Source organism: Anopheles darlingi, chromosome 2, assembly GCF_943734745.1.
Source record: "Anopheles darlingi chromosome 2, idAnoDarlMG_H_01, whole genome shotgun sequence".
Classification (NCBI taxonomy): Eukaryota; Metazoa; Arthropoda; class Insecta; order Diptera; family Culicidae; genus Anopheles; species Anopheles darlingi.
This window is the reverse complement of record NC_064874.1, coordinates 40,159,336-40,175,609: the sequence shown is the minus strand read 5'-3', so window position 1 is coordinate 40,175,609 and position 16,274 is coordinate 40,159,336. Positions and strand designations below refer to the sequence as shown.

Below are 16,274 nucleotides of genomic sequence, written 5' to 3'. Positions count from 1 at the left end.
AGTCAACTGACAGTATTCATGCTGTCAGCTAGCACAGGGTGTTCAGCTGTTTTGAAATATTTGCAATTTTATTAAGCATGAGAATATTGGAAAATTCATCGGCAAAAGTAGCGGATATTCAATGTAGTAGCCCTGCTAATAATAATCAATTTACTACTCAATTATTAATAATTTTTGCCAGACAAAGATGAGGGAGACAGCAATAACTGACAGCATTATGCTGTCTGTTCGAAGGGGGCGAGCCCTGTGTGCGTGTCATTATTTTTGGGTGACGACAAAAATGTTGATAAAACAAGTCTCGCGAAACCCGGATAGTTTCCATTAATTCAATTAACGAGTTTGCAGGCGTATTTTATAATTTAGCGCAACAACCACTTCGTGGAGAGTGCACAATGGAGGCGCTGTATCTTCAAACCAACGGACTTATTCAGGAAACACAGCAATATTTCCAACGCCTTAACGATAGCCGAGCCGATGCGGGGCAGATCGTTCACGAAATCGAAATGAAGATCCTTAGCGCGAATGGGTAGGTTTTGGGTTCAAGATATCTCGTAATTAAATTACTCACAGATTCCTCTCCTTCCAGAAACTGCGATCGATTAGATGTACTGCTGTTCAAAGTCCCGGTGGCACAACGGCAAAACGCGAAAATGCGTGTCGACCAACTGAAGTACGACATTCGGCATCTGCAAGCTGCTCTGAAATTGTACCACGAAAAGCGACAACGCCGTGAGACGGAGCTAGCGGAGCGAGAAAGCTTGCTGAGCAAAAGGTTCGCGCCCAACAATGAGATGTCGATCGATATCGATTACTCCTTGCAGCAACACAATTCCATGCAGAACGCACATCACGGAGTTGACGAAATGCTGTGGACAGGCTCGAGCATTCTGGACGGTTTGCGAACGCAACGGGAAACACTCAAAGGTGCTCGCCGACGAATCATGGATATCGGTAACACCCTGGGACTATCCAATCAGACGATGAAAATGATCGAACGAAGACTTGTTGAGGACAAGTATGTGATGTACGGTGGAATGTTCATAACGACAGCAGTTATTGTTTTAATAATTTATTTTTGGGTACTTTAGCTATCAAATACACGACATCCACTTGCATTGAAATTTGACGTGACGAATCACTTAAAATGATGAATCTCCATCAAAAGCTAAAGAACAGATCTTCCGCGCGTTCTTCCGAATCATCAGGTGGCGGGACGTATTTGGACCACTTCGATGCACCATCAGAAGCTGGTGTTTGCGGATTTGTTGTGCCGTTAATTAAAGCTGTATTTGTATCATTATCGTCGAATGGTGTTTTGCCACGTACACGCTTGGCAAAATTCATCAATGGAATGGCCGGATCTTTGGATAATTTCCTTTTGCTAGCTGTTTCGGACGGAACAGAGGCTGCGTTTCCTGAAGATGGTTGATTGAATTGTCTGCTGACGTGATCTGTGGATGCCGGCGTTTGTACCTTCCTAGAGCTCTCTTTACGGTGGAAACCAAAAAGCGGTTGGCTATTACTAGAAACGAATTTGTTTGTCGACTGTCTATGGCATGCGGTATTGTTGCCCTCGAATGGCCTCTCTACTGCAATCGGTGGCTTATGATGTTCTACCATAAGCGGCTCGTTTTGAGAACCAACTGCATCTGAAGCATTGGCAAAGTAGCTTCCTTTACTGCGACCAACGCTGGCCATTCTCTTTGACACGAAATTCCTTCGTTCGCGGGTAAAAGCACTATTCGAATGGCCTATATCGGTAGTATCGAAAGGCAGTAGGTCGGACGAATCTTCGGGTTCCCGTTTCTCCACAAATGGTTCCCATTTGTTCGATGTTTCATCGTCACGTTGTGCAGCCGCAGGTTTTTCATCGACATCAAACCGTGCTTCTGGTACGACCGGTTTTGGAAGCTGGATCACGCCTTCCAGCACCAGCTGGACTGTTTCCTCTTCCTGACGATCGGTCGTGATGTTCCGTTCGGTAAGGGCAAGGATAACGGATCGGCAATCTTTACCAGCGCCGCGATAAAACTCCCGCGTAAACGACTGCTTCACACCGCACACTTTACAGGCCCATTTGTTGGCTTTTTTCACAATGTCCACCTACGACGAAAGGTAAGAGTAATTAATTATCCAAGAGAAACATGTTTTCCCAGCAACAAACCTGATATTTTAGGCACTGAAAACAGCGAACTACACGCAATTCTTGGGGCATCCTGCTAGGGGAATTTTAAAATCCGTTTGTTTACGTTCAATTCAACGGGGGGTATGAATCTACTGAAATCGCAGCACAGTCGGCTTGTCAACGCGGCCCCGGCACACGCTTTTCGCAGAAGAGATGGATTCGGTTGGTTTCCCGGTCAAACTTCCCCAAAAACGCTTTTACCGGCAGCGAGCACACTCGAATCCGATAGCAGATCACTCGTTTGAATAGTAAATAGGCGTTGCAGCTGCACTTGATACATAAACTAATCCGTTCTTTTCATTGCAGTCCCACGTCGCCGGAGCAGTATGACTGGAGTAAACTGTATCCGGACATCGGTGACCGGCGGGTCGAGTTTGCCGACATCGGTTGTGGGTACGGGGGATTCTTGGTGACCTTGGGAGAAACATACCCGGACAAGCTGGCCGTTGGCATGGAGATCCGGGTGAAAGTGTCCGACTACGTGATGGATCGGATCGAAGCGTTACGGGCGCGGAACCCCGGTGCTTACCGGAACATCGCCTGCATACGCACCAACGCGATGAAGCATTTGCCCAACTTTTTCCGTAAGCATCAACTCGAGAAGCTGTTCTTCCTGTACCCGGATCCGCACTTTAAGAAGGCGAAACACAAGTGGCGCATCATCAACACCGCACTGTTGACCGAGTATGCGTACGTGCTACGGCCGGGCGGTAAAATATACACCGTGACCGACGTGAGTGAGCTGCACGATTGGATGTGCAAGTACATCGAGAACCATCCGTGCTTTGAACGGCTCTCGGAGGCGGAGATCAGCGAGGACATTCTCGCTCCGAAGTTGCTCGATAGCAGCGAGGAGGGACAGAAGGTGACACGCAACGAAGGAGATAAGTTTATGGCCATCTTTCGTCGTAAATAAGAAACGGCCCTTGTTATCTACTCCCGTAGTTATGATCCATTTTGCTAAATAATCCGAAACAGAAAAAGGGGTAGTTTCAAAACCGCCGTTTCTTCACTGTCATACCCCCACAACAACAACAACGGCTGTTGACAGTTGCGAGAGCGAAACGGCAAGCGAGGTGTGAGTGAGAAGGAGTTTGTTTTGAAAAAATCTGTTCTCTGCTCCCGACGGTTTTCCTGCGGCCTTTTTCCGGTTTTCCTACCATCCGCCGAAATGTAAACCGCGAGAAATGTATTTGAACAAGCTTCGCACCCCGCTCAACCCCTGCTGCCCACCATCGGCCAGACGGCCCCCCTTTCACCCCGCTCATACCTATTGCGCACGCTTCCGTTCGGTCCGAGGTTCTCTTGCTTGCCAGCACCACAATCGGAAGAGCGTTCACTGTTGGAGCGTCAATTGCGTAGCTATCCCCCCTTTTTCGCGAATTGCTGGTCTTTTCGGTCGGTTCTCGATACGTGCAAAATAGCTAAAGAACGGGTTCTAATTGGCGTCCGCGATACGCTTTCAGTTCAACAACACGGACACCTTTTGATCCGTGGAATGTGTGAAAACGTGTCGGTTGATATTTTAAAGAAAATTGTGAATCCGCCCGTTCACTGATTGCCACACGGCAAGTAAATTAAAACCGGATGCAGTGAGGCACATTCTTTTCTGCACACAGACGATGCACCGAGGTATTAGTAATGAAAAATGGTGTGTGAAATGAGGAAAAGGCTTCGTAGATTGAACATCTCTGCGTGAGCGAGATTCAGTGAAATTATTGCCGGAGGTGGACAACAAGTAGTGTTGTCGACGGCAGGTAGTGGATAGCGTCCCCTCCGTGGGCTAGTTGTGTGTTCGTTTCTACGGAATCATCGAGCAGGTGGAAAGTGTGACCGCATCTTCCGGGACGCAAGCAATTCGTCAAGCTGGATAACTCTATTGTCAACCGGTATTTGAGCGCAGCGGACGACGAGTTCGTATACTTTGTGGATCTGGACATCCGGCGGTTCATCGAGCGGGCCAATCCGAAGGCGTAAGTGAGCATGGTACAGCGGAGCGATTCTTCTCCTTAGCTGCCACGAATGACCCAGAATTCCGCTAAATAACGCAACGGAACCGTAGCTGGAGATGGGTTGAATGAACAGCGGGATAACGGGACTTGCCTCCGATGGATGGACTGCAGGCATGGCCTACCATATCCAACTCGGTTTTCCCTTGCCTGATTGCTCTAGCTTGTTATCGAGAGCAGGTGGCTTCTTCAGGAATTTATTAAATAATATGTTTTCCATAATACCTCCAGCATTTATCACCTTAAAACCGAATAAGAAACCACCAAATCGTGAATTGTTAAGTGGGTCAACAAAAACCAGAATCTTCAAAACAGAAGCAACAATTGGTGGTGACGGTTTATCGCGCAGCTGCGGCTCGGAAATCTTGCACGTTGTTAATCTGATAAAAGTATTCCCAGCGAAATGACGCGATGGAAGAAGAAAGGCATAAATCCATTCATGTGGTTGTATGACGATCATAGACGAAAAAATGTATCAGATAATCATCTACAAGTGAAGGATTGTGTCATAATTATGAGATCATCTCTTTCTTCGGCCTAGATGGGTAACGTCTAATGATATTTGCATCTGGACCCATTTTTTTCCAACCTACACAACGTGGTCTCGCCATTTGTTTTTTCACTTCGTTGGTCGGATTATTCACTTTATTGGTGCCGGAACATGGAATTCGTTTACTCTTAGGTTCGTTTTGTGTGGTGCGTCCCCCGTAGTGGAACAGCTCGATAAATATTTATACCACCCAACGGCGATCGCAACACATCAAGTAGCCATGGTGTAGGTCTAGCTGGTAGCACTCGGTTGAAGTACAATTCCCATTTAAAAGCACATGAATTGATGAGGTCATCGGTGCTGGACGGCCCAAAAATTGCGGCTCAAGAAACACATCGCGCAAATGGGTGGATGGATATTCCAGCCGCTAAGATCGTAATTAGGTGCCGAAGAAGTGAAACCACTTGCCTGACTGTTAGCGAATCCAATTATGTTTTTGCCGCGATGGTGAGTCGATGAAGACAACGAAGCTTGTGGCGCCAACCATTGTTTGGTTGCTTCAATGTACTCGAGGTGTGTGTATGCTGTTTGGAAAGGTGGCAATTACAAAGCATGGTTGAAGGTTTGCATATTAATTCTTTTATGCTCAAAGCATCGGACCACCGAGCGATCGAAGGGTGATTGGCCTAGTTTAGTGGCTCAAATTTATAGAAAACATCTTTGTATCGTATTGGAAATGTTTCAATTTGAATTATACTAATGACCTTTTTATGTCTTTTTAATCTTCCCTCCAGCGTCCTCATATTCCCACCGTTTAATAACTATCGACGGTTCCTGATCCATAAAGTGTGCGCCAGCCAAGCGTTCAGCGAGCATGATGTCGTGACTTTTTCGATCGGGCTCGGTAGCGAACGGCGAACCGTTGTCTGCTTTCGGCATCAGCTGCTGCGCGACGTTAAGTCTAACAACGGTAAGAGGTAAGCACTTGGCCCAGGGCTATACGTAATGCGGATTACGTCCCGTGTGATCCATTGGAGAAATGCAATAAATCCGAACAGCGCACAGGAGAATAACTGAAGTAAGGATGACGCGAAAATGTCGAATGAAGATGATGCATGCCTTTTTTATTATTATAACTGGCACAGTATTTAATTCAGTGCCGGCATACTTTTCTGTCGTGCACGAGGACAACGCTTTACGATTTTAATTAAATATGAATTACCCGTACCCAAAATTTTGCTACAGCACCATCATCGGGTAGGTTAAGGGCAAATCCGACATAATTAAAGTCAATGACCTTGTTAATTGTGCCCTCCTATCGCACGCAACCGTTCACTACCGAATGGCACGCGTTCTATATTTGCTAGGTTTGTGGTCTATTTTGGGAAATATTTTTTCGATTGACTGTCATCGCTACGGAGCTGCGAGACACCTTCATCGATGAACTGTGTGAACTGTTTGCAAAATTGCGCCAGTGTGAACCTGCTTATATGTACTGGCTAAGAAGAGGAACGTACCGAATAGTTCCACATTAGAAAGTTCGATAGTTAAATGCAAGAATTTGCTCAAACAATTACAAAATGTCACGATGTATTGAATATATAGGCACAGATACATTATTGAACGAATTCAGCCTAACATTTCTTTATATGTTTGCAGACGCAAGAAACTATTTTTAAATTCTCTGAAAATACACGCCAGATGGGCGAACCTTGTGGGATGCGCTTGCGCCAGTGAAACATTATTTTCAATGCCTTCTCGCATTTTGCAACGGTCAACTAGCAGCATGTTTGGGCGCGACCACCCTACTAAACTGTTAGTCATCATTTTAATGTTTTAGTTTTTTCTGCCATCCTAACTCTTCTATTCAAAACTTTACACCGTAATTTAATGATCTGTGGTGTTTAATCGCGGTAAAAAGCGGCCAATCGAACTTTGAAATGGACCTCCCGCAACGCAAGCCGCACGCAATGATTGCAGCTCTTGTTTCCTTAAGATAAATCTCTTCGGCGGTAGATTACATCGTATGGCAATGAGTTGGCTGCCCTCTGGCAGTAAGATTTGTGGACGACAGATTTGCACATGTTTCGTAATGATGTCTTTCGCCCCGTACATGCGTATCATGCACGCTCGCGTGTTGCATCAGCAAACCACAGGGCCCTGTCTACAGCGCCAGCGTTGCAATATCCATCTAAGGTGCTGAGTTTGTGAAAGTGTTGGACCATTTTCTGGTGCATCCAGTATGGTCGACCTTCAGCAACTTCTCTTGGCCATATCTGCTTGATCGACGAAAACGCATACTTCAGGGAGGGATCGATATATTCAAGCTTACCCTCCTTTGAGCCGGGGATCCTTGGTCAAATGTTTCACCTTTTCACATTACCATCTCATTAGTTAATCCTTTTTTTCTGGATTTTGCTGTTTTTTTTTCAAATTCTCAACGCGATACACGATTACGTTGCATGCACGGCCACACCTTCGACCGGTTGAACAGTTTCGAAGAATCGGGCGCAGCCACCGTTCCCGAATGCGGACCCACTGGAACACAGCCGAAATTTACTAGCTGGCGCAGTTCAACGACACCACCGACCGGTACGACTACCAGCGTTAGCAGCAGTCACGCATCGTCAGCAACCTGCTGCAGCACAAGCACCGGAAGTCACAGTAGCGTGATCGCCACCGGACGGAGGCGTGAAAAACGTGACCCAGCACCACCGACGTCCACCGGTACCAGCGACAGAATGGGAACAGACAGTGCAATAGTATTGGCGTCTCCCGGCGATACTATTCAGGATAGCGGACGACAACAACGGCTGCAAAAGCACTGTAACGTCGATCAACAGCATCAGTTCCTGATTGGAGCACAACTCGATCCGTTCAATGGTGACCGGTTAAAAGGTTAGTTAATGGTTTTATTCTACTACTTTTATCCATATGCAAACAAGATTGTTTTAGACTAAACCGACAGAATTTATCATCTTAATTTTCCACATACAACACAACTTTTCCATATTTATTACGTAGCAACATAATGCAAATAGCCCAGATACCGAGCAAACGTTACATCTGACTCAGGACTAGGACTTCCTGTGGACTTTGGACACCACTTGTCACTTTCGTTGCCACTACTGGATGCAAGTATTCGCTAGTTTGTCACTACACTGACCGTACCGAGTTGCATCTAAATCACGCTTAGACTCGCCGGTAATGTAATGGCACGGTGTTTGTCGTGGCGGCTTTTTGTGCTCCACTTCTTCGCATCCGTCATCCCATGACGCAATCTGTGGCCACAGCGACTTACAATTCGTTGCTCACGGCCTGCACTGTGTAATCAGGTGTAATGCTCACGGAATGCTAGTCTCGAGTAGCAGTAGCAGAAAGTGAAGTGATGTCCGGGACCGGGATAAAGGTTTTGTGACAAATTTTACTTGCAGTGTACCCGCAGCATATACCTTATGCAATGCCGTTGGACGCCACGATGTGTTGCTGATCTGACCTATCTTCGCACGGAGTGCGCTGCTGCCTCGATCCGAACGACACTCGCGCTTTCGTTTCGTTCCCCTCAAAACTCGTTCCGTAACTGTCGCTATTCGCTCTTGAATGTAACACTTTTTCCCTCGAAGATTCGACTTGTTTCGACGAGCGGCGGAATCGTGAGCCCGGTTAGCGAACGAAAGCGTTCAAATTCTTCCTCATTGCAAAAGGCACCCATCATTACTACTGGCACCACCGAATATTGGAACCGGGTTCGCACGCAACGTGCGTTCCTAGTGCGCGCCGTGAACCTGACGGAAATTTCGGTTGCGCAAACCGACTACATCAACCGCGTTCGCGCGTTGCAGTTTTGCGTTCGATTGGGGCCTCGCGGTGACGACTCCACAAGGAGAGGGGGGGGGGGCGTTAGACGGTGGCGTCTCGTAAAATGGTTCGTGTAACAGCTTCTTCGGTTGGTCCCACAGTCCAAGTTAGTGGGTCACTTTGCTGAGCCAGACTCGGCTTACTGAATTGAGAAATCAAAATGACGCCAAATGGCTTCTTTGTTTGTTTTTTTCTCGGTTCATGGGTCGTTCGTGATCGTGCCCTACTACGATCATTATGCTGGTTTGCATTTCTTTCTGTTTCGTTTTGGCATAAGATGCACTGCAGCTGCATCGTGCTATTTGCATAGTTAATTCGGAATAATGCAGCAATTTACGTTCGCTAGCCGTCTTCGAAAAGTAAGCCGAAAAAGTATTTTACTTTTTAGATAAAGTTACCCGGTCGTATCAGGCTGCACCTGGTTAGCGGCAGTTAGCGCACGCTCTACCTAACTGCAACTTCTTGTGGGTACGATCGCACGCGGTGTTACGGGCCTCCTTCTCCTATCAAGTGTACCTCACACTCTTCAACCCAATGGCATCGCATTACGCCGGCTCGAACATACGTATATTACGAAATATGTTCGGTATCGCTACGGCACATCGTGCTCCTGCTGCTGCTGCTGCAGCGTGTCCATCGTGTGGGCTCGTCCATCTACCTTCAAGCTCCACAAGAGGTCCCGACGAAGCGTGTCTTTGGTGGCGCAGACCTTTCGGTTTTTGCTTGGCCGTTTGGCGCCTTCACCTTGCTTACCGGTTCTTGTGGTGAGTGTGTTTTGCTACCACTCTTTTGGAGTTTCGTGGCTTACTGCCACACATATCTGTGTGGCTAAGCGATAAGCGTTTGCTATGCCGCTATGCATTGCTATGTTGTATCGGTTTATTATTATGCAACACCAACTGCACTGAAGGACAGTGCATTTTGATAAAATATTATTTTGCTTTTATATTTCTCCAATAGTTTTTGTTACACTATGTGAAGAGTAAATACTCGCCCTTTTATTCCGCTCAGAACGGATGGTAGACAAGTCGCTGATTTGCTGAATTAACCCCATGAATTTAGCGCATACCGACCAGCTCCCACAAACATTATTGTGCGGCGCGACCGTACCGTAGTGTGCGTGCACAGAACGCAACAGTGGTAGGGGACAGACAGCTTCGAGACCGTCGCACCTCGTGAAGGTGATTCCTGCCACTCGTCGAATGTTGGCTACTTTGACTGGTTGGTCTCGCGGTTCGGTCGTCACGCAGCCTGCTTTCTGCTTAGGCCTGGTAGGTGAAATTGAAAGTAAAGCCTCAAAAGAGGACCCGCATTCCCATAGAACGTGCCTCCCGCACCGCACGCATAGTCAGGCTAAGGTTTGTGTTTGGTGTTTTCCGTTTCTGTGCTAACCCTTTCTGCTGAGTCGGTTGTGTGAGGTGCGTGCTTTTGCGAAGAGTTACGTGCCCTGTTAACGCCGTGCATGCAGTGACTAATTTTCCAACGAGTGCCATTCGTTTCATTTTGTTGTTCAACCTTATTTAACCTTCCTGAGCGGGCTTCGCCTTTGCGAAGATTATTTAGTGTAAAATGAAGTGAGCGAGTTTTCGTTTTAGTTCCATGATGGCTACCCTGCAGGTGTCCCCGTAATTGTGTAGCAATTAAATTGTTGGTGTACTGGCAACCCGCTCATCGTTTTGTGGGTTCTGGGCCCTTTTTCTTGATTTTCTAGTTAATTAATTTTATGCGTAGCCAGCAAAGTTAACACATACGTTTGCTGCAATGTGGTTTTCATTCAACATGGCTGAAGTGATGGTGTGCGTGTGCTCTTCAATGGCTTCTCACAGAACGATTCTGCGCGTTTGTTAAAATAGTTGTGAATGTCATTTCTTCCAAGAAACCCGTTTGTTTACTAACAACGAAATGTTGAATGGAGCCTTACAGATATAGTTGGTTCAAATTAATTCTGTTTTATCAACATATTAACAATCGCCCTGTTGCCGACCGTAGCGCCAGTTGCTTGGTAAAATCGTGATTCCGCTATCATAACAGTGAGCATAAAATTATAGCCATTCAATGTGAAGATCCTCTTGATCAATTATCACTTGTGGTCGGGGCTGCACCGGCATATAGGGAAGGGTTTTCGTTGTTTGGTGTGCTGCGTGCAAAGAAAACCATTGTGTGTGTGGGGCAGGGCGCGTATTGTTTACCTCCTCGAAGGAGTGCTCTAATTGTAGCTAGCGACAGCTGCAAGCAATCGAGAGTAAAAGCATCAGCCGCCCCATAGAAAAAGAAGAAGAAAAACGGAAGCGAAGTGCAGCGAATTGTGTGTGAAATTGGCTGGAAGTGGTGCCCCAACTTATTCCATCATGCAACTCATGCAACCCGTTGTTGTCTGCTGGAGCTGCTGCGAACGTGCAAACAAAATCCGGAAAAAATGCAACCAATGCGCGACGGCATGCGCGCTGTTATCGGTATACTATGTTCCGGTAACAAATCAAACGCCGTTGATCCGGTTTACGAAGTAGAAATGAATCACTCCAGTTTCGACGTATGCATCACGGCACCACGGGGGGCTACTATCGTCGATCAATCAAATGGTCTTGATACACAACATGTCACAGCCGCAGCCTCCCGTCCGCCGCACTAGTTTAAACGATTTTTTTGGAAGCTGCGTAGTGTGTCGCAATGTGTACGGCCATTCGATCGATCCTATTATAAAATACGCACGCAAGAGAGACTGCCCGATCAGCGTGACCTCCATTCCAATCACACCTAGGCACCGCAGGTACTGGCCTGGCTGGGTCTCTCTCTCTCCCTCTACTACCTGTGCTCACCTAATCGTCGGCCGCTTCATGCTGCTACAGCATGAAAGCGTCAGATTACAGCATCGTTGCGTTAGCCGGGCCTTCCTAAACACACATGCATGGCACCCCGTTGAACATACCTGTTGCATTAGAGCGGCTTTGGTTATGAGATGATTGATCACCATGACTACGAGCTTGGCGCAGTTGATCGCTTACGAGACGACGCGTGTGAGTTGACAACACACTCGATCTTGTGATGGTTTCGCGTAATGATCCACGGGAATCGCCGAATTCAGTGACTGGATTGTTGTGCGCAGCATAATCGCTTCAGTAACTACTCTCATTTTCCGCCTAAAAGTGATTCGCTGTTGATGATATTGCTCTTAATCGTGGGGCGCCATCGCAAGAGCCCGGTGCAACAGTATCCAAAATGGCCTTTCGCCGGAGTTTGTGGAATACGTGCGAAAGACGGAAAACGAAAGTGTTTTAAGGTCAATCGAAGCGGTGATTGTTGGATAACCGCTTTTTTGGGGTTAACCGTCCTCCTCGCTCCAGAGCCGCGAGGACGCGGTGGAACGTACTCGGCTCGTCCATTCGTGCCCCAGTCGATCGGTGGATGGCGTGGCGCCATCCGTCACGTAGCTTAAGGCTATACGCAGGCTTTTGCATCGCGCCCATTACCACCCATCATTATTCGCCCGGCGTTGCGGAGAGCTATCTCCCCGCAACGACGTAATTTCGAGCGAGTTCCAAGCTGTAGCCTTTCTACCGCGTTCCAACGGCGGACTCTGTCTTGACGCGCCAGTGACCTGGTTTTGGTGCGGGATTGGCTACCACCGGCATGAGTTAATGAAATTTAATTGTGAAACGCTCATGGAATTTAATCGGTTTTGCTATGAATTCAACACCAATCCGATATACGAATACAAAGTTACTTAACAAGTCCTGTGTGATCCTATCTGTTGCACTTTGAAAATGAACTTAAAATTCACACTGAAAGCAATGCGACACAAATCTCCATCGGTGTACTGATCGTCCATATTAATGGCCGAGGGAATATGTGTGCATGCAAGCGAAGGTGCCACGAAGGTGGATGGTCGGTGGTCAGCAAAGTAAAATGGACAGTCAAGGTCGAGTTCGCCACATGGGCTTGCCAATGACAAAGGCTCCAGTAGCGCAGTGTAACCAAGGGGGATAACGGGGCCAGTCGGGGAGGTTTATGATGGAGAAAGCTACGTTCAATGCTCCAACAAAATGTAGACAAGCATGCAAATCATGGTTACGGGTTATGCAAACCATCCGCTATTGTCATATGCGGCGATGAAACCCTCTGTCCCGTAAACACGGGGAACGGTCATGGTCATCGTACCCAATATGACAAACTCAAGGCAGGCGGATATTGAACCACGAAGCCAAAAAATGTCAAAAGTTTTTAAACATAAATTGTAGATTATTTGTACTCAATCATTAGGGGTGTACTAATGGATTTCCTGTATTTACTCTATCTTTAGTCACTGTGGACCTAGATGCCACCAGCGCAGCGCTTAAACCGGAGATATTCGAGGGTAGTACCGCTGCCCCTGGTAACTGCCATCAACCGAGCGGTGTACGACTCCCACCGGTGGTGAGCATTTACCGTCCACCGGCAGCACGGCGTGCTCTCAAACTTGCCGAAGGTGTGCTGCATCAGCTGGCTACACCAGCTGCCTGTGAACATCCGAGCGATTATGGTCATTTAGCGTCGTCTGCGTCAACACGCCAGCAGCAGTGCGGTGCCAGAAATAGTGGCAATTGCGGCATACCGGCTGATAAGGCGTTGCACGAGCCACAGGACGGTGTCGCCGCGAGCTTGCCAGATTCCAGAGAAGGCCGCGTTCGGTTTCATGCAGGTGAACCGGTCCGCTGTGAAACCAGTTCCGGAGCGGAGAAAAATCGAACGAAAGAGGAAACAGTGCCCGACGAAGCATCTACTTCTAGAGCAGCTGAAACACATGCCAATGGTGGTAGCAGTGTAGGAAGCAGCACTTCCGGCACTGATAGTCCCGCTGCTGTTGTAGCAACTAGCAGGTAACTACAAGATGATGATGTGCCCTTTGGAATGAAAGCCATGCTATTTTCTGGAATCTTCTGGATTTCTTCGGATATCTTCGTATACAAGTTTTTTTTCCAATTTTGGTTGCCTTCTGTGGAACCGTAGTTTTGATTTAAAATTTTCCGCATTGTTTAATCTGTACTCGTTTCTGTTTCCCGTAGATCCAATCGTCCACAACGCGAACGGCGGCCTGATCGCGCTGTTTACATTCCACGAGCACGACGCAGCCTTACTACTCCTCCAGAAACACAATCATTGTCGTCTTCCTCTGATGGTTGCAACACTAGCGCGAGTAACAACAAAATTTCACCAACAATCAAAGCTGCTCCTGCTCCGACGAGTAATGGATCTCCTTTGAAAGGATTACCAACAGCGTGCACTGAACGGTCGAGGGCTCCCGATATTTCGGCTAGTCAGAATAACGACGAAAACGTGATATCCTCGAATCGGGAAGATGCTAGTATCATTGGTATAGCTGCTGAAGATCGCGACAAAGCTTTCAGCTTAAACAACAACAACAACAACAACTGCAACAAGTTGCCAATCTGTGATACTGTAAAGAGAGAGATCTCGGTGTTTAAGGAGCAAACGCCAAGCAACGAATTGTCGTTGGGTACATTGTTGGATAAGTTTAAGCACAGAAGTTACAGTTTAGAGGAGTACAGTGCGGTCCATACTCTATCAGCTGCTGTTGGAGATAGTACACGCGATCAGTGCTGCGATCGTTTACGTTCGGTTGGTACAACGGATCAAGGTGAATTTGCGAGAACAGCCACCTTTGACAAACCCGACTCGGAAACGGTAGACGAATATAGCCTTCGTTTAGATCTAAGCGATACGATGCATCGTAATAACAACCGCAACCGTAACGCAAAGAACACGATGGAACCACCCAGTTCCACGATGATCATAGGGGGGCATGCTGAAAACGAAAAGATCGATCGCGATGAAAAGGAACTACGAAGGGCATCGCAGGAGATAAATCGAAGCAATCGGAGAATAATGAAACAAACGTTCAACTCCGATGTGCTTCAGATTGAGGAGCCAGAACCGCCGGTACTGGCGTCGCGTGCGAAGAAGATAGAACTTCCAAAAAGTGCCCCAGCGCCCGTCACCGTTGCACTGAAGGTGGCTGACAATGGTTTCCAGAATGGCTCCAGTGGTAATGTTGGAACCGGTGGCGAAGAAGAGGAAGAAGACGATTGGGAATCGATGTACGACGATAATGGTGATTGTTTAAATCCTAAAATGATCGACGAACTCACGACGGCCGTCGGAAAAGTTGCTATTGAAGTACCACAATCGGATTATAAGGTATGTTTCGTGGAAATTTTGGCGGCGAAATGGCGTTTTATATTGCCTTTGGTGTGTTAATTATTTTCTTCGCAAAAGGCTTACGAAACAAAGCAGGCAGTGCTTAACGACGAAGAATTCCCGCACGTGCTGGAGGTGTCCCGTTTTCCGGCCGAATTTAAGACACAGGATCTAATGATGCTGTTCTCGCAGTACAAGGAGACTGGTTTTGATATCAAATGGGTCGATGATACTCATGCCCTGGCTGTGTTCAGTAGTTCAAAAATAGGTAATATTTAATGGTTACGAATTGTTTATACAAAGAACGGGTTCTCATATGTGGAAACTATCGATTTACAGCTGCTGAAGTGCTTGCTGCTGGTCATGCATTCGTGCAGGTGAAACCGTTAGCGGAGGCGACTAGCGAATCACGCTCAAAAGCGCGAAAATGTGCCAGCTCATTGCAACCGTACCGTGCACGACCGGTAACATGTGCAGCACTTGCTCGCCGTATGGTGACCACCGCCCTCGGCGTTAGATTGAAGACGGCTCCCGAAGAACGGGAAAACGAACGACGTGTCCTTCGTGAAGCCAAAGGTTAGTAGACAAGGGGTTCCAGCCCGTCCTCCAGTAGCATCAATTTTCTGATCATACCATTCTCTTATCTCCCTCAACAGAGCGAAAGCTCCTTGCTGCCAAGCAACGCGATGAAGTGTGGGACAGCTAATAAAGCCCCTCCGTTAGATTGTTGCTGTGCAGAAGCATGCCGTGGTTGTGGGGTGGTCTACACGTTTAGAGTAGGAGCATGTATGCGATAGGTTGCCATATCTGACTGCGCACCACATCATACCTGCATTAGTCATAACGGTTAAGTGCAAGAGAAGCAGTCGCATTTTTCACTTCCCTTAACACGGAATGAACAGTACAATTAATGGAAGGACCTAAGCGACGAGTTTTGGATCGGTAGTTTTGGTTTTTGCTCCGCAATGATTGTGTTTTGAAAACGTTTAGGCAAAAGCAAAAAATTGTATAGAAAACAAGAGTGTATAGCAGCGTCGCGACAAGCGGATATGTTTTAGGGTAATTAGTAAAGTAATAGCAATCGGTAGCGAGAGTATATACATTATAAATATATATATCTATATACACTGATATATTAATGTTACATATACACGGCGTACGGAACGGTGCAAGTCTCGCGTGTGTAGCGAATTTGCATGTCAGTATGTTTCCTACTTTTATTTACAAAATACAGCAAACTCAAAAAGCTGTAGAACTTGTTTCTAATAAAGAAATTGTGTGCAAAAATAAAACGGGTATTTCATTGACAATCTTTGGAGTTTATTCTTTTTGAAAGTCGTTCCTAGCAGCATCTTTGAAAAAATAACCCTTATGAGATTCCGTTCACTTGGTGAGAATTGTGCGATCGAATCTCACTATGATGGTGAGTTTTTGTGTTAAATTTCTCACCACACGAGTCGAGAAACGGTCGTGAAGATTTTCAAAACTGTCGGTAAGAAGAAGAACCACAGAAAAACCGTCAAGAAGAAGAAAGCAGTTG

The 16,274-nt window shown here is 46.9% G+C and overlaps 4 protein-coding genes across 5 annotated transcripts; 3 read left to right on the top strand and 1 right to left on the bottom strand.

Moving 5' to 3' along the window:
- The first annotated feature begins 244 nt into the window (after window positions 1-244).
- Window positions 245-1,139, top strand: LOC125949420 (probable Golgi SNAP receptor complex member 2). Its single transcript, XM_049676416.1, has 2 exons — window positions 245-526; window positions 587-1,139. The coding sequence occupies exons 1-2, from the start codon at window positions 393-395 to the stop codon at window positions 1,086-1,088; spliced, it is 636 nt and encodes a 211-aa protein (XP_049532373.1). The 5' UTR covers window positions 245-392; the 3' UTR covers window positions 1,089-1,139.
- On the bottom strand, window positions 1,080-8,317 carry LOC125949373 (uncharacterized). Its single transcript, XM_049676343.1, has 3 exons — window positions 8,137-8,317; window positions 2,165-2,216; window positions 1,080-2,103 (listed from the first exon to the last, which is right to left on the bottom strand). Exons 2-3 carry the CDS (start codon window positions 2,213-2,215, stop codon window positions 1,159-1,161), a joined length of 996 nt encoding a protein of 331 aa, XP_049532300.1. The 5' UTR covers window position 2,216; window positions 8,137-8,317; the 3' UTR covers window positions 1,080-1,158.
- Window positions 2,280-3,129, top strand: LOC125949408 (tRNA (guanine-N(7)-)-methyltransferase). The gene is made up of 2 exons (XM_049676400.1): window positions 2,280-2,433; window positions 2,492-3,129. The coding sequence occupies exons 1-2, from the start codon at window positions 2,339-2,341 to the stop codon at window positions 3,099-3,101; spliced, it is 705 nt and encodes a 234-aa protein (XP_049532357.1). The 5' UTR covers window positions 2,280-2,338; the 3' UTR covers window positions 3,102-3,129.
- On the top strand, window positions 3,258-16,020 carry LOC125949276 (uncharacterized). Of its 2 annotated transcripts, none has more exons than XM_049676178.1 (8): window positions 3,258-4,158; window positions 5,479-5,654; window positions 7,179-7,582; window positions 12,840-13,395; window positions 13,582-14,734; window positions 14,813-15,002; window positions 15,074-15,310; window positions 15,391-16,020. In XM_049676178.1, exons 3-8 carry the CDS (start codon window positions 7,426-7,428, stop codon window positions 15,438-15,440), a joined length of 2,343 nt encoding a protein of 780 aa, XP_049532135.1. In that variant the 5' UTR covers window positions 3,258-4,158; window positions 5,479-5,654; window positions 7,179-7,425; the 3' UTR covers window positions 15,441-16,020. The 2 variants fall into 2 exon arrangements, with proteins under 2 accessions (XP_049532135.1, XP_049532134.1); XM_049676177.1 differs by having other exon boundaries at window positions 5,479-5,661.
- Window positions 16,021-16,274: the final 254 nt, after the last annotated feature.